General features: G+C 42.2%; 1 protein-coding gene across 9 annotated transcripts in view; it reads right to left on the bottom strand.

Moving 5' to 3' along the window:
• qkia (QKI, KH domain containing, RNA binding a) overlaps positions 1–21,000 on the bottom strand; it is a 61,110-nt gene that overhangs the window by 17,106 nt on the left and 23,004 nt on the right. For all 9 annotated transcript variants that reach the window (XR_011907686.1, XM_072365225.1, XM_072365221.1 and 6 more), the window contains exons 2-4: positions 19,691–19,833; positions 11,055–11,171; positions 5,233–5,376 (exon numbers count right to left, since the gene is read on the bottom strand). Coding sequence is in view for 8 of the 9 variants with exons in the window: in XM_072365225.1 (XP_072221326.1) it covers positions 5,233–5,376; positions 11,055–11,171; positions 19,691–19,833 (404 nt within the window). In the remaining variant the exon portion in view is untranslated. The remainder of the gene's footprint in view (positions 1–5,232; positions 5,377–11,054; positions 11,172–19,690; positions 19,834–21,000) is intronic.

The raw sequence follows: 21,000 nt of genomic DNA, 5'->3' as shown, positions 1-21,000 counted from the left end.
TTGTACTCATTTGTCATACACTGCTGACAGAGAGCGCACAAGGAGGAAGGAGTGGGATCGTGAAAAAGAAGAAGAACCGACAAAAAGGTGGCAACTGTAAAGATGGTACATCTTAGAAGAGGCTTTCACTGTTAAAATCTAGCCCTGCTTATTCTGCATCATCTTTTCTCTCCGCCTTAATAAACGAAGGGGTTCTGATGGTGCTGCCATGCTGCACTTTGCCAAGCAGGATGCATACTGGTGCGTTCAGACACAACACCCCACCGATAGCCAAGCTTGGCATCCATTAAGGTCCATCTGTCTGCCTTTGACAAAAACACCATCTACTTTATGCTTGTTTTTCCCTCAAAAATGTCCATAGCAGGCAGGAAAGAGAGGGCAGAAAACTCAACTCAGGAGGGCAGGGGACAGGAACAAGATGACAACTGATGGAGGGCTCCGTCGAGATGTGTACAAAAATGGAAAGAAATGCAGAACGAAGAAATCGTCCCTTCATTTCCATAATGCGTACCAGTACGACAAAAGTGAAAGGTAAAAATAGAACTTCAGAAAAGGACGGTAGAAGGATGGAGGAGAATGTGTGGGGGGTGGAGAACACAAGAGGGAACAGCATGCTAAAGTCAGGAGGCAAGAGTGGGTTTCCACAATACTACAAATGGAGATTAGTGCTTGAGGCCACTGTCTGCCTGGGCTGCTGCCGTGCTCACTTTGTTCTCGGCAATGACAGTTTCATTCAGAGAGACGTACACTTGCCTCTCCAGGGCCAAAGTGCCCCTGTTCTTTCCTGCATTCTGGTACCAAACTTTTCCTGTTATTGGATACTCTGTGTGCGTGCACGTGTGAGGACATTAAAAGCAGCGGGCTAAATCTCTCGATGCACAATGGTTGCATTGCAGCGAGTGCCCACTTTCCCCACAGTGAATCACGTATAGAACTGGCCAGCATACTCATCATCCAACAAACCCTCCAAAGGAGAAATAGAAGAAAGAAAAACAAAAAACGTGTCACTACACAGCAGTCTGGAGGCTGTCTCCACAGTAACATTACATCCTAGGATTTTCAATGCGCCTTGCGGTGGAATGCATTAGAATTTTATACATTTTAGTGGTGTCGAGATTAGTATTCATATCATAACTTGCAATAACGCAAAGGTCAAGTCATGTTTGCAAAATTAAGGCCATTTAGTAAGAATAAAAGCTACATCTCTTTTCTAGCTCCACTCCTCCTTCAATCACACACTCATTTTTAACTGCATAAAATACTTTAATGAGAAATTAAAGCAGCCTGCTTACATGGAAACTCGCATGGATGTATTGCACATCTCACTATTGACAGGCAATTATCTATCATAGAGCTGAAAACCTTCTCTGTTTGCCGGGCTTTCCAGAACACAGCTGAGCAGAAGCTGACTGATAACATGGAGGTAAATCAGATAGAGTTCTGATCAGCTGAAACCTCATTCTTATTTGGGAATTATCAGTCCACGTAGTTTTGGTGCCTCTTTCACAAATGGTGAAGGTCTTTTGTCAGTCATAACACAATGCCTGTCAACAGCCCAATTATTATTTTGCTCCCCAGTCCTTCAAGGTGTAGGAAGGGAAAGTTGAATGGCCCATACAGGATTTATGCATACACCGCTGCTCTCTCAGTGGAGGTTACCTAAAGTGCAGTGAGGCTCTGCTGCCGGCTCAATTTGAGGGCCTTAATGAAGGACTCAAGGGATGAGCTGAGCCTCTCAGTCAGTGTGAATGTGCATGCACATGGAAGCGTTTCTTTGCTAATGCGTATCTGTATGCGTCTACGTGCCAGTGTCTGTACTAGCTCGGGATCAGTAGAATAAATCCACACTTGAAAGAGTAGCTCAATCAAGCTCTCCCACCCATAGCTCTCTGCCTCTGCCTCTCTATCCTCTCCAATGTTTCACAGCTTCCAGTTCAAACAGAGTTGAAGAGTTCACAGGACTGAGGAGCAAAAGGGCAAGGCTCGGCGCAAAGAGCAACAAATAGGTACAATGAAAACTTCCCATGAGTCCCGCTTCTCAGGTCTCCGTCAACATGCTCGCCAGGAGCAGCCAATGACAGAATTTTGGATTAATTAGTGTTTGCTTAATTGACAAAAAATAACCACCAAAATCACTTCACATGCCAAACATTTTGGTCTTGAATCCCAATTCAGACTACATATCGTAACACTATGAGCCCTGAATTTACATTTGGAGCCAGGTTTATAGACAAAGCAAATTCATTTATGTAGCTGGGCCTTCTTCAATGACAAAGCACAACCTCTTCTCTGAGAGGGAATTTGAAGCGTGACCTCATTTTGTTTCCTGCACAGTTTAATAAAGGCAATTTTATGCTGTCAAATATGAAGAAGATGTCCTTCATTAGGATGCTATTTATTCAGGAAGTCCATTCTTTAATCCGGTCTAGTTTAACATCCTTAAAGGCATTACTGTCAGCCAATCAACTGCCACTTACGACACGTGTGTATGCAGAAACACGCAATTAGATGCTTATATTCAGATAATTCACTGACCAAATTTTGAGAGCTTGTTCTGTCAAACTGAAATTAATCATTATTTCAATTCAGCCAACTCAAGGTTAGTGAGAAGCTATAGTGGTGATTTCTGACTGCTGGCATACACGACTCAGAGGAACTCATCTACATAGAAAACCCAAACGTGGTTCATTACTCATCAATACAAAATATGCTCTATAAAGGGAACAAAGACAAATGCGCTTTGGAGTAATGAGCGCTGACATTAGGAATATATGAAACACATTACTCCTTGAAATCAGACTGAACATTTTTTTGCTGGATGTTTTTAAATGGATAACTTAAATCACTGGAATATTTTGACTGGATTATGTCGCTCCTAGAAAGCCCCAACCGATGTTCCCGATGGGAAAGTATAGATGTAATAAATACAGCTCTCTTCAAAGATACCTTCTACAAAAACATCATTCATCATTTTTACCTTTCAGAGCACCGGAGCTGCTGGGTTAACTTCCATGTCATGGACTTTATTTACTTAGCTTAAATGATTAAATCACCACATTCTAACAATAGACTTACTGACAGCATGGAAGAGCAAGAATCTCTCTTGTTCAATGTGAAAATGACCGTTTTTGTTTAAGAGGCTGACTGCTTTGAAGAGATCATATGGTTGTAAGTGCTTCATTTCCATAGAGATGGACGTCTGTCTGATCTTTGCTGCTGACAGGAGAGCATTTATTTTAGTTTCTGTGTTGTATTTCTGACTGCCTTCAAACATGTGACCAGCAATCCGATGTTGGTAATACGCCTGATAAGTACAACCACACTTAAAAGAACTAACCTATTGAAAGGTAAAGTAAAACTTAAGGATTTTTTTGTGGTTTTTTTTTCTTGAAAGAGCTTAAATCTGCTTTGTGTCTGAGAACTAAAAGAGCTTCTCTTTAACCCACCTGGTTTATTCAGGAAATGAATCACCATCTTTGATGTACTTGTAAGGACACAAACTGCACAGAGACTTCTAGAAAAGCAAGGATGCTATTTTTGTGGCTCTCCTTTCAGATGAGTTTTAGCTGCAGAGACTTGTCAGTGACTAAAAGGGAACTTTTTTCTGTGCTTGAGAGCATAAGAAAAATCAGAAAAAAAACACAACCATGGTATTTTGTTTTGTTTTGTCTGAAGATGTGTTACTCAGTGAGCCGTTTAGCTTTGCAGGTGAAGCACAGGTCACTTTACAAGGTTATCCAGACCTTTTTCTGTCTAGCTTAAACTTCAATAATGCTGCATTCACTGTACCTTGGAAGTAACAAGTTCAAACGTAACATTAGTTACGCAAGAGACTTAATATAAGAAACAAGTGAGCTAATAATGCTCTATCAGTACTTTTAATGCTCTTGGCTTTCCGCCATGGACATCTGACATTCTTTCATTTTTCTTTACCCGTCCAAACGTTCCCATTTGTCCTTGAACGCACCATAAACATGGCACCTCTAACTCTACACATCTGTATAGTATTGTCCATAAAGGCAACAGTTCTTAACGTTAGCTGCTAAAAGTCCTGAGTTTACAGAGTCAACATGTGACAATGGAATGACGGCAGAAGTCTGCAGTGTGTGCTTAAACAACTCGGACTAATTCAACAATTGTACAAAAAAAGAGGGGTTGGGTAAGATATGTCTCCTTTCAAAGAAGTTTTGTTGTCTGTGTTGATGCACATGTGTTAACAGTGACTCACTCTGCATTATTGTTTAAGGCTCTGTTACCATCACTTGGTTTCATATTATTGTGCAAACACACACATTATTACGTGTGTGTGTGTGTGTGTGTGCGTGCGCACAGCAACTTGGTGCTTGTGGGGGATGTGAAATCTTCCTGTAAGAAGACACTGCCTCAAGAAAAGACAGGCGGGCTGCACAAACAAAAGCAATCTTGAAAGAAAAGCACAAGCTGATATTGCCTTTCAGGAACTTTGCATAAGTACTTTGCAGCATGCGCTACCATTATAGTCAATATTTCATTATCAGAACAATAATTAATCATTATGGAGTTTTCCTGCGTCCGTGTTGTCATATTAATCTGGAAATCTTGTAGATATATTAGTCCTAAAACTCCACAATTGCATTCTTTAAGTAGTAATATCACATTAACCAGATGAAAACATGACGGAAAGGAGCTTAAGTTTCCAATTCGAGAAATACTGCATGGAACGCTGAACGCCTGACAGAGTCTCGCTCCGCTCCGTATCTGTAGACCATAAAGCCATGTGCAACACCACCTGGTGGCAAAATTTGAGCCTTTTGGCTGCTCTGCCCACCTGGTCATCACAGTTAGAGAAAAAATACAAATCGCTTGCCAACCAAATCACCAGGAGCAATCACCAGTGGCACAGTGTATGAGGAAGTCAGCTGAAGGGATGCAGAGATGAAATGTGGCAGTCACAGGAGGTGTGAGCAGCTAGCAATGTTTTTCCACTCAACTGGAGGTAGTCAACCTGTTCCCCTAGTCTATATATGGAAGTAAACAGGATGTTAACAGTAGGGTAGAGGTGGTGTGCCATATGTAGTGCCATTATCCTGTTGCTAGTTGAGCATGGAAAAGCTTCTCTTCGCACTATTAAATCAACACTACACCGTGTCCTTCATATTTCTGGGTTACTCAAAAGATGGAAGGCATTAAGCCAAAAGCTGCTAAGGTTGCATCCATTATGTATATACGAGTATGTGTATAGCATGTACTCACAGCGGGAACAAGGAGCTTCTTGACCTCCTCCACCGCTCTCTTCATCTTGATTTCAGCTCTGCCCTGCGTGTCTTCCACTGTGATTAGGACATGAAGGTCTTCATTTAGGTGTTCCCAGTTTGGCTTCCCTCTGTTCTGCTCCTCCTGGATGGAGAAATAAGAAGAGGGAGAAAGACGGTGACTGAAAGTGACAGTGTGCTGGAGCACCAATGCAGTAGCATAGAGGCAGGCATACACAGAGGACGACGGGGCCCTGTGAAGAGAAGCAGGATGACAGGACCGGCCCTTTAGTCAGCTATTTAGCTTTAACTTTGAAAGGACACCCTTTTCTAATAGATCCCTTGCCTCACAAAGACAAAGATGACAGCAAAGCCTGCAGCAATTAATATCAGTGAAAGATGGATGGATGCAGGGATCAGAGAGAAATGGATCTGGATTTTAACCACATTTATGTAGCTAGTAAGATTAGAATAAAGACACAGTGTTCAAAGAGCTGAATGATTAGGCTGAAGGAAAACAAGCATCTTTGACGTGACAGTGGGCAATACTGTCTGAGGAAGTTGTTTCCTTCCTATAAAAAGAAAATACCAAAGCATTTAAAAGAAGGCCATTTCAATATTTAAAATGGACAAAGTGAAATTTGGAAATGCCACACGTTTTTAGCTGCCTCAATGAAAAGCCCAGTTCTATCTGCAACTTTTATGAAGGAGTAAGGCTGTGTGTGTAGAGACAAATGTTTATTTTTCCCTAACACATTGCTCCCTAATGTAGCATAATTACTTCCCTCTCTCTTGCACTAGTAAATGCAGTGAGCACAATGTGAGAGCTCTAAAAAGCTTTTGATGTTGCACGGCATGTTACCGTACAGCCGAGGAAAGTCGGTGGTTTGAAAGCCGACTACATCCCCTGAGGCGAGGCGTTGAGGTCTAGGATGTCAGAAAAAAGACATGCTCCGACTCTGATGTGTGACGCCACAATAAAGACAACAAAGCAGATGTTCAAAGTCCCCAAACAAGAAGGTGAACATTTATTTCGCTCCAAAAACTTTTCCATCACAATTGAAATTTCTTTGTCCAAAGGGACTCAAGAGTCTCTGAAGATCATGTTGTTGGTTCAGGTTTGTATAGACTGCTGATGAAAAAAAGTGGTGTTTATCGCTACCTGTATACAAACCACCTCAACTTCGAGTCTGTGAGGATGTCTAATTACTAACAACACATTGTGATGCTCTGCAGGGGGCCACCAAACACGATTTTAACACACTCAACAAGGACCACAAAGCGAAGGGGAGCTTAGAGTTTGAGCCGAGTGCCACCCACATGCTTTCTAGTCCACAGAGAGCTGTTGCCATGGCACTGCTCTTTACAACACACAGACACACAGAACTAAGTTCAATATTCCACTCTCGTTTTCCCCTTTTCTGCATGTGGGTGGGGTAATGGTGGGTGGTGGTGGGGCCTAGTTTCAGCAGTGAGGCCATTATTTCAACATGGCTGTTTGCTTATGGCCTATTACAGGGGGGGGGGGACATGGGGACTGGAAGGTGACTCAGCATTTTCTGGAGGGGACAAGACAGACAGACCTGGGTGTGCAAGCACAGAGCTGATACACACATGCATATATTCACATATTCCTGCTTAATTTAAATCCAAAAGGATTAGTCAATTGTGTGTGTGTGGGCATGTGTGTGTGTGTGTTAAGTTTGCATACCGAGGCCCAAGCAGACTTTGGTCTTGTAAGGACAACAGACAGATAAATAAGGTGCACAAATATTCACAGACATGCATCCAAACAACTAGCACTAGCACATGACTGCGTGTGAACAAGGTCACTGTGTGCCCTCTGAAAGAAAGTGGCAGCATGACAAACAGAATGAAGGCCAGAGGGGGGGGGCAGGGTGGTAGGGCGAGAAAAGAAAAGAAGATTTTAGACAGAAGTGAACCGAAATGCCAGAGAACCCTTTCACATGATTGTCCTTGCTGGCCAACATAAAATTCCAGGACAAACGCACACCAGAGCCATTCATTTTGGTAAAATGCAGAACATTAAACAAATAGTGCAGCAACCAAAAACAGGATCAGAGTTCACAAGTTATTCTGCTCGCTTCCCTTCATCTGTCCTGTCCCTGTTTGTCTGCTGGAGCCCTCATCCTATACCAAATATACTCTGAGGCCTTCTACCAACATGGCTGACGTCGTATGCAACGATTACCAATCAGAGCAGTGTAAAGCTGTTCTGATCACCTTCTTTAAGGTTTAAAACTGGTTAAAGACGGATTTGCAATGTTGCTTTAAAGATCCTATTTTATTCACACTATAGGTTACAGAACACCCCTGAAACGTAATGGGATTTGGTGCATTGCTCAAGGACACATGAGAGGGAGGCTAATTTCACACTCACAGCTTCCAATCCTTGGCATGTGGCCTCAATAAGATTTTGGACTATGTGGTGCGACAACTATGTGGTGCGACCATTTTGTCCTGTGATGTTGAACTTTAACAGTCAGAAATGAAAGCATCTAAGCTATTTCAACTCTACCTATCCCACTCTGCACTGTCCTTTTTGCCTTTGAGGCTTAATGACTGCCTGACTAAGGTTAAGGCAAGCCGAGGCTCAATGCCAGCAGACCAAACAGGTGCAACAGGGGAGCTGCAGGGACACGGAGGCACCAGAAAAGACAAAAGCGACTGTAGAAGAGGCATCAGTTCTGAACGGATGCCTAAAATACATTGAAAGAAATCAAATTCTTCATTTCTTGTTAGCCCAGAAAAACAGAAGCATCTTCACTCAAGATATTGTTGAAAATGGAAATAAACCTTTTTAATGTTCGATGGTTTTGAAGATATAGTACTTTCAGAAAATATAACCCATTCTACGAATAGACAATGAAATCACTAAAACCAAAAAGGTTTCCTGAACAGCCGCTTAAATGTCACGACTTTCAGATCTGTCTGGACTGATGATACCGCAGCACCTCTTAACAGAGGGCATTACATAAATAACTTCAATGAGGAATACTGCAGTGTTTGCTACGCCTTCCGCAATATCTCATCTATGCCGCTAAATCACTGCACTCGCCTTTCATCATTGAAAAGTCATTTCCAGACACAAACCTTGAACCTTATAGCTGGACTCAAAAGTGTTCAGAAACAAGTTTTCATCCAGCACCGAGTCAAGAGATGAAAAATGAAAAATGCCAGCTGAAAGTTTAAAACAAATTGGCTTGCTGTAGTGCCAAGAGGCTAATAAAATTCAGCATATTGACTGCAAGTGTTGCATATCGGTTCTTAGGCAATGAAATGTTGGCTGCGACAACATCTACCGGCTGAAGCTGATTCCATTCTGTCAGTGACCGTGCTGACACGGCAGTTGTAGCCATTATGTGCTGAAACAATCAGCTCGAGAAAATAAGCAACGCATAAATAAATAAATAAATAAATCAGTGAAAACTCATTGTGTGTACATATCTTTCAAACTGGCTCCAAACAAAACAGCCGTCTGTGCTGCTAAGTGTTGTCGACTACGCTGAACAAAGGAATTGGTTTTGCAAAAAGGGAGATCCCCGCAGTTGTTCTCACAAATTTTGTGCATTTACCGTGACTTCAGTGAAAAGAAGAAGAAGAAAAAAAAAGAAGAGAGAGAGAGAAAACAGAGCTACCAAAACTCATGACAGTTTGATGGGAATATACTGTAAATAATTACATGAGTTGGCTCCTGGTATGTCCTATCTCAGCAAATGTTTTAAGTAAAAAGGAATTCAAATGTTTCTAAGCAGTGAAGCCGACACTCTCACAGATAAATCAAAGTGTAAGTGTGGAGTAAATACCTCATCACCTGTACATGGACAAGAAAACGGTTTATAAGTACAGCTAAGCAGTTGTTTAGCTTGCCTTGTTTTATTTGGTTGTACTCCGTTTTCTCTCTACCAGCTTCTTTCCACATTATTCTCTGCTGGATCCGTTTCTCTCCCTTTCCCCATTGTTCTCCTTCTCCTCTGCTTTCCCCTCTCTGTGTCTGCCCGACTCTCTGCCATTGCGTAGCTCCAGTGAGCCGGCTCCCTGTCAGGCAGTGCTGCCCAAGGGGGAGTAACCAGCTGAATTATTGAGAGCATAAAAATGCTGCCGTTAATGGATCCTGAATAAACACACTGGCTTATAGCTGCTGCCGTGGCATCCTCTGCTGCCACAGGGCATCAAACTGAAAACACTGAGGTTGAGGATGCACTGACTGGAGGCTAATTTTGCTGCTTTGCTTGTGGCTGACAACAACCGTGACATACACAGTCAATCCAAAGGCTTTTTTTCTTATATAAGTACAATTAATGACAAACTGTGGTTTCATGAGCATATGTGAGCAGGGGGAAAAAAAGCCTTCCTGCAGTTATTAAATTAGACTTATTCCTCCATTTTATTCTTTATCTAACTAGTGAGTTGAGAAATGATCCTTCTTGTCTGTTTTGTTGTGGGAATGTTTCAGTGTATTGTGCCTTTGTTAGCTTGGTAATTGCGCAGGGCCTTTGGAGGATCCCGCCGCAGCACCACGCAGAAAAATAAAGCGCCACACACCATTAAGTTTCAAGATAGCGAGAGATTATGAAGGTAATCGTAGATTTATTTAATGAGCTACAACTAACGTCTGAAATAAGTGCGTGTGGGTTTGTACGTGCTCGACTGTTTTCACTCCCCTTTAACTACTTCGGGATCGAATTCCAAAGGAGGATCACAGCAGGGTGCCCTCGTGTGGTTCTGTGGTAACGAACACACTTCGAGGACAATGCGTGGAGACAGAAGCAGAAATGAAAAGAAGAGGTATGAAGACGTCTCCGCAGCACACTGTCGTTTCTAAAATTGTGACTGAGCAGAAAAATCCGTGCATGTCTGTTTGGGTATCGGCCGTTTCGTCCCGGTGCATCATGTACTCGTTAGTGAGTGCGAGCAGAAAAGGTGATGGGAGGATAGACCACTACGACTCATGTACAAGCCATTCTGACAAGACCCGTGGGCAAAATACTTGCAGATGCTTGAAATAACACACTTTTCACAACTGTCAATTTGTCCTCACTCCAACTTCAAAGTAGATCATCTAATGTGATCTGGCACAGTTCAAACTCCCTTGGGAATGCTTGTATGCTGCTGCTGCTTAAGCTCTGAAAATGTATTTTCCTTGTGTAAGCATCTGCTTTGGCTGAACTGTATGGCATGTCAAATGAAAGATACACACTTGAATATGCTATGATTATTGACTTAAGAGCAGCCCAATACAAAACATGGTCTGATTGCAATTTTAATTTGCCCGCGTGAGCTGGGATTTTATGGGTGTGTTTGGCTGTGGTGAGGCAGTGTTTTTTGTTCAATTTTACTTGGAAAAAGCACATTACCCCTGAATAAAAGGTGTTTGATATGTGTATGTCTGGCGTTAGTTTTTTTTATGTCTCAAATCTCAGGTCAGAAGCTCCAGAAATACAGACTCCCGCTGGCCTTGGGCTTTACTACCATCTCCTGCACTTTTCCACTGCCCAGCGTTTTGCAAACAGCCCTATCAGATGTCAGAATGCAGCCACCAGGCATCAACTGAGTGTGTCTCATGTTTCTAAAAGCCCAGCGGCAAGATTTTTGCGTGACCACCATCCCAGTAAATTTCACAGTACCGTGTGACAATTTCCAGACAGATATAGAGGGAAAAAAATCCTTATAGTACATTATGGATTTGGAAAAATAGTAAAATGCATATTTCAACATGTTTGAACAGAATCTACTGAGGAACATTGCTATCAATATTTTGCTAAAAAACCCTAGGCGTACCAGCCGTGCTGAGGAGCTTACCTTCTTCTTGTCTCTCATGGAGCTCTTTCCTCGCACCATGATTTTGCATCCTGTTTCTGCTTCCAACTGTTTGGCAGTGAGTCCCCGGGGACCAAGGATTCTCCCCACAAAGTTATACTGCAGATACAGAGAGAAAAATAAACGGGTGAACACATTCCATTTAAAAACACATTTACAGTTTCTCTACATAGGGATGTTAGAATATAAAATCAAGAGAAAGCTTAAGAAATCATAGTTAAAGACATACATGTGTGTACAGATTCCACTTCCAACTCAGCTCCAAAGAACATGCCATCAGGCTAAAGAGAAGTTGGTGGCTATTACCAGAGGTCTTTCCTTTTTTCAAACACTTAACCTGCATTACCTTATCACTTCTACTAGATGTCAAAATGCTCTATAGGAATAAAATATTAAGAACCGGGAGTCTGTCTGGGTGGGAAATGACGGGAGAAAACAAGAAAAATTGGAGCTGAGAGGCTGTTAATGGAAATGAGGAGGGGGTGATTTATGAGGTGAGGCGCTATGATTGATACAAGTTTGTTATCATGACTGCCTTTCCCTGCCGCATGGCTTTAGAGCTTTATACCGTAAGGAAACATATTTACTGAGTAATCTCCTTCACATGAAGTGGGTTTCCAACAAGGGGAAAGTGTGTTCAAATAATCCAACACAAAGAAGGAAGGGAGGAGCAAAGCCATGAAAATTGAGGAAAACAAACCATCTGCATTTCAACAGTGCAAGCGGTGGCTGGTAGAGACCAGAACAGGTAAGATAACTACTGAAGTTTAAACTTTTTTACTGAAGTCTGAAATATCCAAACACACTGCACACTGACGAAGCTAAATCAGCTATCAGAATCTACGCAGCATTAAATTCTTTAACAAAGTCACATCTTACACACATGACCCCCCCGATGCCAGTGCAAAATCCAGAAGACCATCAAAGGAATCACACTTAATTACAGACCTGACGCAACATTGTGGTCTTTCTCCTGGATGATATAAACACAACACATGTGAGGACAATCAAAAACTACAGGCTGCTGTTTTTCTCCTCCCTACACGAGAGCGTGTCTGCATTCCTCGCCTATCTCTAAAAGAAAAGATGAACCCTTTGGCTGGAAAGATGCCTTGTGGATAATTGTAGCAAGCAGCTACAGAGGCTTTAAGCGTGGTCCTCTGCGACTGTCGGTTTGATTAACTCCAATCAGGGAAACTACTGCAGGGGCTACGTTTTAGAGTGCGTGCGCCATCAGAGGGATGTCAGGACACCTGTCCTCAGAGGTCAGCCACCAAAGAACTACATGAGTCTGCTTCTGACTCAAAGGTAAACATATGCACAGCCTAAAGGTGCAGCGAAGGGAGAGCTGTCTGACTACATCACAGTGCGAACCCCTTGCTCTGGGGTTTACAGTGTTACTCCCACGCAGCACACTGCACACAGGCTTCTAACCTGACAAATTGATGCTGCGGTGACAATACAATGCCACGGGTCTTTTAATGCACTCTACTTTGTTTTGCCACCACCATGCCATATTTGAAAAATGCTTAAAATGATCTGGCACACTAAAGGTACAGAAACCTGCATTTAAATGTGCATTTCTGTGCAGATACGACATGTGACAGTTCCCACTAGCCTTATAAGATACAGAATCTTCCATTAGTCCAAATCCCATCAGATTTACACACCATGAATATATTAAAAACATACAGCAGATGAATTTCACATCATCTTCGACACATCAAAGATGGTGGAGAAGAGGAAAATGTGTATCTGATTTAAACTCCAAGGAAGCAGCTCAGTGGAAAATCCTAAAATGCTACAGAGAGCCTTCAGTGACTTGTTCTGTGTCCTTCTCACTGCTGCTAAAAACTAATCAGAGCTGAGGTAGAAAGTGTTTACAGTGGACATAAATGCTGGTGATAACTGCCCTCGACAGAGAGAAGTCACCTGATTAAGAAAAGTAAAAAGACATGAAGACAGATAGGTTTGTCAGAGTCTTCAAGGTCTGCATGTCGTACAGCCCGACTCCATGTTTGTGGGGGACTCAGCCATAATGAGTGTGTCTGTAGCTCAGGCTAAAATACTCTATATACACACAACCAACCACTTAAAAAACAGCTGATCGTACAGACACCAATTAAAATATTTTACCAAAGAATGGAGATTTATCAAGAAATAACACAGACTCGTGTGTAACTTTATCATCTCAGTAATAGAATAAAGATGGATTATTTCATCTAAATCATTTCTTGCTTTGATCCCAGAGTTTGACATTCTTTTCATGGATGTTGTTACGCCATCAGAAAATGTGACCCCTTGTTCAAGTCACTGGAATGTTGAGACAATGGATATTCAAGCAGGGGAAGCAATCTCTCCCTTTAAGGGTTCAAATCACTGGGATCTATGGTCGATAAACTTTGCTCCTCACTTCTCTGCCCCGTTTTCTCTGTTTTCAGAAAGTTTCCTCTGCAAACGCATACCATATATACAGAAACATAATTAATGTGCTAATACAAAAAAAATAGACAAGATACACACTTGCTTCCATACAAAGACCCCTTCAGGACAAGAGCTTACACTGACATTAAAGGGCCTTTGTTTAGCCACAGTTATCGCTACTCCACAGCCGGGTTATGTTGCGAGCATCTACGCCTCTGGAAATGTGAGTGTGTGTGAGTAAAACATACAGTATGGCGTAAGCTCATGCAGATGCACTCAGCTCCCAGAGCTGATTACTGTACGGGTTTGTGCGCAAGGCACTTTGGTTCGTTTTTCTGTGTGTGAACAACTGAGAAACAACAACAGTTCTACCAACAAAGCTCCCAGAAGCAGAACAATTGGGCCTTTGACTGCATTTGTTTGTGGTGGACAGACAGGAAATGAGATCATGGTAAGGGCTCTGGGTGTGTGCACTGAAGGCTTATCGAAGAGCGAGGCCAAGCCGGGGGGAGAATAGAAAATCACGTATTAGCCAGTCAGACTTACAGAAATAAGAAATAGTTCATTCAGTGCAATGCATCAAAGCCAGGTGGAATCTGGTTACACAAGCCCCATCATCTCACTGCTGCTCTCAATCTCTCCCCATCTTTCCACTTGCATTATGAAATAATGATCCTATTCATTACTGCAGAACTTTTTCCCCTCGTATCTTTGATGGATTCTGGATCTAGTAACAGTTTTGCGAGTTTTACACTGAGAGCAGAGTTGAGCAACCCTCAGTTTACAAGCTAAACTACCCCTCTCACCCTTTCCACACATCCACCTTTGTGTATCCATTAATAGCTTTTTCTAGAAACGGAGCAGGCTTCCTTTGCCTCTTTGACTTGGTTAAATTGCAGGATCTTGCCTCTCCTCTCTGCTTATCTGTCACCCCCCCCCCCCTGTAGCGTAATAGTCTCTCAGAGCACAGATCAATCTTTCTCTTTGAATACACACAACCTCTCTAACCACCAGCTGGCTGCCTCCCTTTAATCACTCATTCATCTTCAGGCTGAGATGTTGCTTCATTCAATTAGACAGACACATTTACCACTGGTTTATACTCAGAACAAACAGAGGCTATTCAAAAAAGTAAAAAAAAGACTGAATGCAAGGAATGAGATAAGTTACACTTCTATGGATGAAATGGGGCTTGTGCAATGAAGGAGTGAAAATTAACAGCAAGATTCTAGTCGTGACATTTGTGCCTCAAAGCCCCGAAGACTTCAAAGTTCTCTTCGCGGCATAGCCAGCATTTAACACCTAATCCATAGCTCCGTTTTTTAAATTCTGTTTGAGTTTATTTTGGGGTTGTAGGCAGGGTGGAAGTGCAGGGAAGAGAGGCTGGAGAGACAGACTGCGTAAAGATTGATGCCGTCTGTAAATTTGGAAGACAGCAACTCAAGCACAGGAAAAAAAAGATAAATGAGCACCTGGGAGAGAAGAAAATGCACATGAAAATGCCAAATATTATCTAACCTCTCTCTCAGTGTTCATTTTGATGTTAATTCATCAAAAAAAAAACGTAAAAACTGCCCTTTGACAAAACTGAGAAAGATGTGGAATAAGTCATGGAGTTCCACCTTATCCGGCGAAGGGAACAAAACAGCTTTCAACCAGTCGCATCTCACTCCTTTTTGTAATGGTGTTCATTTAAATAAAGCAGTGAGGTCACACTTGAATCGGCTAATTAACCGCTGGCTCGTTCGTTCTTGCTTTGTCGTTTTTGGCTCATTCATCATCTTACAAGGACCAAGATAACAGGTAAAAAGCAAAGCATAATACAAGCTGTTATTTGGCCGATGTCCTCGTTCCACTGCCTCTGTGCTGTGGCTGTCACAGCAGGGTCTTTGTCGCTGAAGTATCTGTAATGCACTTTATTCCCGAGAAATAGACCATTGCAAAAAGGTCAGATGCTGACTTCGATGCCAAACCAGGGTGTTTGGTTGGGATTTGTGCACTACTTCTGGAAGTAAAACTTTATTTCTCACATGTAAAATACCCCATTTTCAACTGCTAAATAGAATAGATCCTTTTTCCAATCAAAAGAATCAGTGTTGTGCTGACCTGAAAAACCCTCGGGCAGAGGGATGTAGTATGTGCATGCTTTATCTGATGCTGCAGATAAAAGCTGACACCATGTCCCCTGTGCAGTCTTTAATCCATGTGTGGTCAACCCGTTTCCTTCGTCCTTCATTCTCATTTTTCACATCTATGCTTCTCAGCTTAACAATGCCCAGATGGACAGGGTGAACAATTACACGGCGTCGTTCACTTCAAGTACACAAGCACAAGCCGGTGACATGCAAACTGCGGTTAGATGTGCATCTATAACTGCACCGCTAGCTTACATTGTTGCAGTTTGTCAACTTAACTGACTACAACAGATAGAGTTTTCCTCGGGTAAATCATCATAGTAATTACCTCCTTATCAAATAACTAGCTAGAAGTAACCCATTCATCAAATCATTGTCATCGTGTATGGCTGGCTGGCTGCAGTTCTAAAAATCCTCCCGTCTGCTACTCTGTGTGCTGAGGTGTGTAGCAGTACATTGCGGGGACTGGTAATGACTTAAGGGGGTCAGAAGGATATCAGGAGCTGGCATGATAAGTGATGACACCCTCATGGGAACAAGCTTAATGACTTTTCCTGTGCAGAGAACTGGCTGGTTTGGATGGACAATTTTACTGCAGTGAAACAGAGAGGGCCAAGACATTCTGTCCAAGCAAACCACCAGAGATGGCAAAGAAAAGAAAGTGAAGTAAATGATCCTTTCCAGAGATAAACATAGCAGCCTTACATGCATGCATGTGTGTGTGCACACACATCTGGTTTTCACCAGTTCAGCTTAAATCCTTTAACATTAAAATATGCATCTATGACACCGGCTTCAGTTTATCCCGTTTAAATATGAGCACTTTATTTTGTCCTTGTTAATAAACAAAAAAAAGACACCAATCTGCAATAATAACCGTAACAACATTAATCAACTACCATTAATATTTTTATCACTATCAGCATTATAAGATCACTCGCTTCTTCGAGCTGTGTTCAAGTTGGCGAGAGTAGCTCAGACGGTCCTGTTTACCAGTTGCTCATCAGCTTACGTCTAACAGAGGGTCTCGTTTCACAGAGTCAGCACAGCAAAGAGGGGGGCTTCCATGCGAGTGTGTTTTCAGTTCTCAGCAGTCCTAAGTCACCAAGCGAGCTGCCCGCAACCCAAGTGGGCATTCAACTGTTGGCAAATACAAATGCACAGGGGATAAAGTGGAAACAGAGATGCATTTAAAAGACGTGTCACACATCCCAGGAGACGCCTGAAGGTCAACGGAAGTGACATGCTGAGCTGTCAGTCAGCTGCCTGTCAATGCATGCGTGTGCGCGAGCGCTCAGAGAGGCAAAGCCACAGATAGCATTTAATTGAAGGTTGAAGTTATCAGATAGCCTGCGACTCAGCTGTCAGTCAAGATGCAGTCACTACGGTGACGCTCCGCAGTGTTCTGCACCACAGACGACATCAAGAAATGGATGACTTCTAAGAATGGGGAGGGGGTGGGTAGAAAGCTGGAGACGCAGCCATACTCAAACACATCTGCAGACTGATTTGAGGCCAGACCAGGGACACACTTAAGAGAATTAGAGTAGAGGCATGCTGGCAAGGCAAGTTATTTTGGTAGAATCAACATACTGCACTGAATCCAGATACCAGCGCAATCTAATTATCTGCTGGTGAAACCTGAGCAGGGGACTTAAAGTTGTTCTGACAGAGAAAGCCCCACGAGTGAGTGTGACCTAAGCTTAAGGATATATGACAAGTAGAAGTCAAAGTCATGTTTTTAAATTCAAAGTTGTTTAAAAGATGAGGAAATAAGACGAAAGCAGCTAAATCTCTCATGGCAGACGACTTCATGCCGAAAACACAAACCAGGAAATCATACGAGAACACACGCTTTTTTTTTTTTAAAGGAGGAGTCTTTGAAGTGCTGACAATTCATTGAGTGTATTAATATTCTCTTCCCCTTTAATGGTAGATGGATGCAGATACATACATTTTATCCCACCGCACCTTTATCATTTCTGTCTCTCTTTTCTCTCTGATCTTATGTCATTCCCTCCTGCAGTGTTCCACATGTTATCCTCCCTGAAAACAAACCGGATAGAGAGCTACTGCGCCTGACTCCGTTCTAATAAAATTTCCTAAAAACCAGAGCAAGACTAGCTCAGCTTTATGAGCAAGTTAGTTCACCACAGTCATTTCAATCTGTACTTGTCTACTGCTTAAATATTTAAAGCCCAAAATCTAATTCCTCCTCTGCCAACCCCACGAGCGTAAAAATTTCAAAAGGCTGCGAGAACAAAAGATTATCTGCGTCCATAAAACTGGTTGCATTCAACAGTTCTCAAAGACTGATGTTGGCATCTCCACAGAAGTGTTTCATTACAGCAGTTGAGCAGATTTTGCACATAAACCCAATTTTACACGAGATAAGACTTTTTTTTCTTTACTCCAGCTGATTTCTCTTGGTGGCCTCTATCTGGCATTTACCACTTTCCCTGCTGACTTAACACATATTTAGTTTGTGATGCACCTCTTTCTGAACACAACACGACATCACAGGCCCGTAGTGCACAAAGCAGCTCAGCAAAGGGAGCACGGGTGTCATCTGAGGATGCCACACTTCGCAATCTGTGCATCTGCATATATAAGTGATTCCATTAGTGCCTGTACATTTGGGAGGTGCCTTCACTGTTGGTTGACAGGATTTGCATAAAACCAACTCACAAACAAACACAGTCGCATACAAACAATACAGCGATTTCAGCAGTACTGCTTCACGTGTTTAAATAGAATGTTTTCAGAGGAAAAATGACTTCAGTGGGACAGTCGCAGCTAATTTCCAGTGTCAGTGTTACAACATGTACACTTTCCCTTGCAGAGTAAAAGGCGCTGAGGCAAATGATCATGTATATGTAAATGATCTCTCTATCATATCCAAAAGCTATGGATCCACCGTTTAAACTAAATGTGAACTATGGCGACAAATCAATCGTGATTGAAAAGCACAAAGACAGCGTCAGGGGAAAATACAGGATTTTAAAAGCTGAGTAACTACAGAAATGGACAGTGAAAGAAAGGCCAGATGTGGTTGACAGATTTAGCTTTAGCTCAGATGCTATCTCTGGTCTGAGGGTCAGCTGGAGTTGGGCCTATTCAAGCCAGTCTTTGCTGTCCTTTATCAATTCTGTTTATGGGGAAAAATGCAATCCATGCCTGGCTGGGCCTTGCCCTGCTCTACGGTGCACCTCTTATCATTTGTCACCTCCCTCCATTCATTTCCTCACTGCAAACTGCTGAGATTATGAAGAAAAACGTTGCTCCACATGACGTGACACAATCATTTATGTGTGTGTCAGAGATGAGGACAGGAATTTGGCTGACTGCCTTACACCCACATTAAAAGGTTTTACACAAAGACACAGACACTTGTCATTTTGCAGACAAGGCTTGTATCGACTCCTCTGCTCTCTATTCCAATCATCCTCTTCATCTCTGCGGCCATCATATCTCCACCATGTCGTATTCTTTCACAGCAGAGCATCTGTGCGGTTAATGCACATTTCTGTTGAAGGAAACCCATCTATGCTACTGTTCAAATTAATTAACAGTTCCAAAGTATCTTTTATAGCTGGGCAGCCCATAAACACTACAGATTAGACTGCAATACCACACAGCTTTAACAATAGTATATCAATACAATTAGCTTACTGTGTAGAGTTATGTTTATCAAGCATAACTTTCCAGGAAAGGAGCAAAAAAAAGGGAGAGGAAAACAGAAAGACGTGGATTTTAATGAGAAAAGCACCAAAGGAGTGAACAAGTATTTCCAGTAGAAACCACATTTGCTCCCTGTGCAAACAGATTGTGAAACTATCCACATTTGTAATTCTAGTGATGACACACATGTAGGAGGACCCAGTGTGTGTGTTGCTGTGTCTCCATCTACAGATAAGTACATCAATATAACTGTGCGTAAAAAGTGAAGAAATACTTTACTTTTCTTAAGATACTGATCGCTTTTCTAGTAAACAGTTAGGGAAAACAGTCAGGGCACCTTTCTTTTTGGCATTAGAGGTGGACAGCTCATCTACTTACATCTGGGTACTCTTTGACAGGCACAAACAGTTTTTCCTGCAGGTGAATGATGGGTCCGATAGCTTCAGGCAGCTCCAAGGGGTGTCTGTCCACAAGGCCATTCACTGTGTCGCTATACATGTCTTTTCGCACTCGGTTGATCTCTGAAACACACACAAAGAAATCAAATCTGTGGTTAACAAGGGAATAAAAAACAGGGCAAGGAGGCATTTGAGCTTTTATTTTCTTGTAGGGGGAAAAAAATAAATAAATCACACATCGACTCCGACGAAAAGTGAGAAAAAAAAAAAGAGCTCATTAAAATTCGAATGTTACATTTTGTTTGTTGCCAACAGATGAACTATTATGTAGATAAACACAAGAACACTAACATAGCAGCTTGTCACCATTAAATATGTGAACTCTGATGCCTACTGATCAAAGTGCATCTGCGTTTGTGCATTTTAGACAAAAGTTATGACGTTATGTTGTGTTTTTTTTGTTTTTTTCCTCCTCTCTCCTCGGTCCACAGCATCTGTGCTCTGGCACAGTAACTTGTGTGAGCTGCTGAGAAAAAGACCACACGCACACACAAAAAAAAATATGCTGCCTTCAGATCCGATTCCTCTGTCAGATAAAACTAATGGACCTTTTTCACTCACATGCACACTGGCAACAGAAACCTCAAATTCTTTCACACACGCTCACCTCCAGTACAGACATACCCCCATTTTTACCGCTTATGAAGCTCTCACGTATTCAGACACCAGAGGAAAGTTGTGCAGCGAAGGATCGGGGAAAAAGCCATCGTTCGTGCTCACAAACCTGTGTGTCAATGTATGTGAACATGTCACAGTTGGATGAAGAGCAACGGCTGCAGTTGTAACACCCATTACAAGATGACACGCTCAGGTTACACAATGCCATTACTGTTAAATGTTAGCATCACTGAAGCAAAAGGGAAATGTGATAGAAAGAAAAAAGAGGAACCGACAAAGACCAGTTAAGAGTAGAGAACAGCCAGGACCAGAACAAGGCTGAGAGGAAGGATGTGTGTGTATGTAGGGTCGAGTGGTGGCAGGTATTAGGCTCTATTTCCAAAGTCCCTGAGACACCCCCCCCCGGTAGGAAGCGCTAAATTAAACAGTGGCTAACTATAGATGCCCTCAGTGAAGCATCCCTGACCTCTAAAACACAAATGTAAAATTGGAAGGTGGGTCAAACTTGCATAATCAGCTGGCTGATGTAGTTTTGTAATGTAGCTCCCTGGGTTTTTTATTTTTTACGTTGCACTTTTACAGTGGATAAGCACCTAGTGTACTGAATTCATG

Source organism: Leuresthes tenuis, unplaced genomic scaffold (genome assembly GCF_036924035.1).
Source record: "Leuresthes tenuis unplaced genomic scaffold, fLeuTen1.0.hap1 SCAF_15, whole genome shotgun sequence".
Taxonomy (NCBI): Eukaryota; Metazoa; Chordata; class Actinopteri; order Atheriniformes; family Atherinopsidae; genus Leuresthes; species Leuresthes tenuis.
This window is presented reverse-complemented; position numbering and strand designations above follow the sequence as displayed.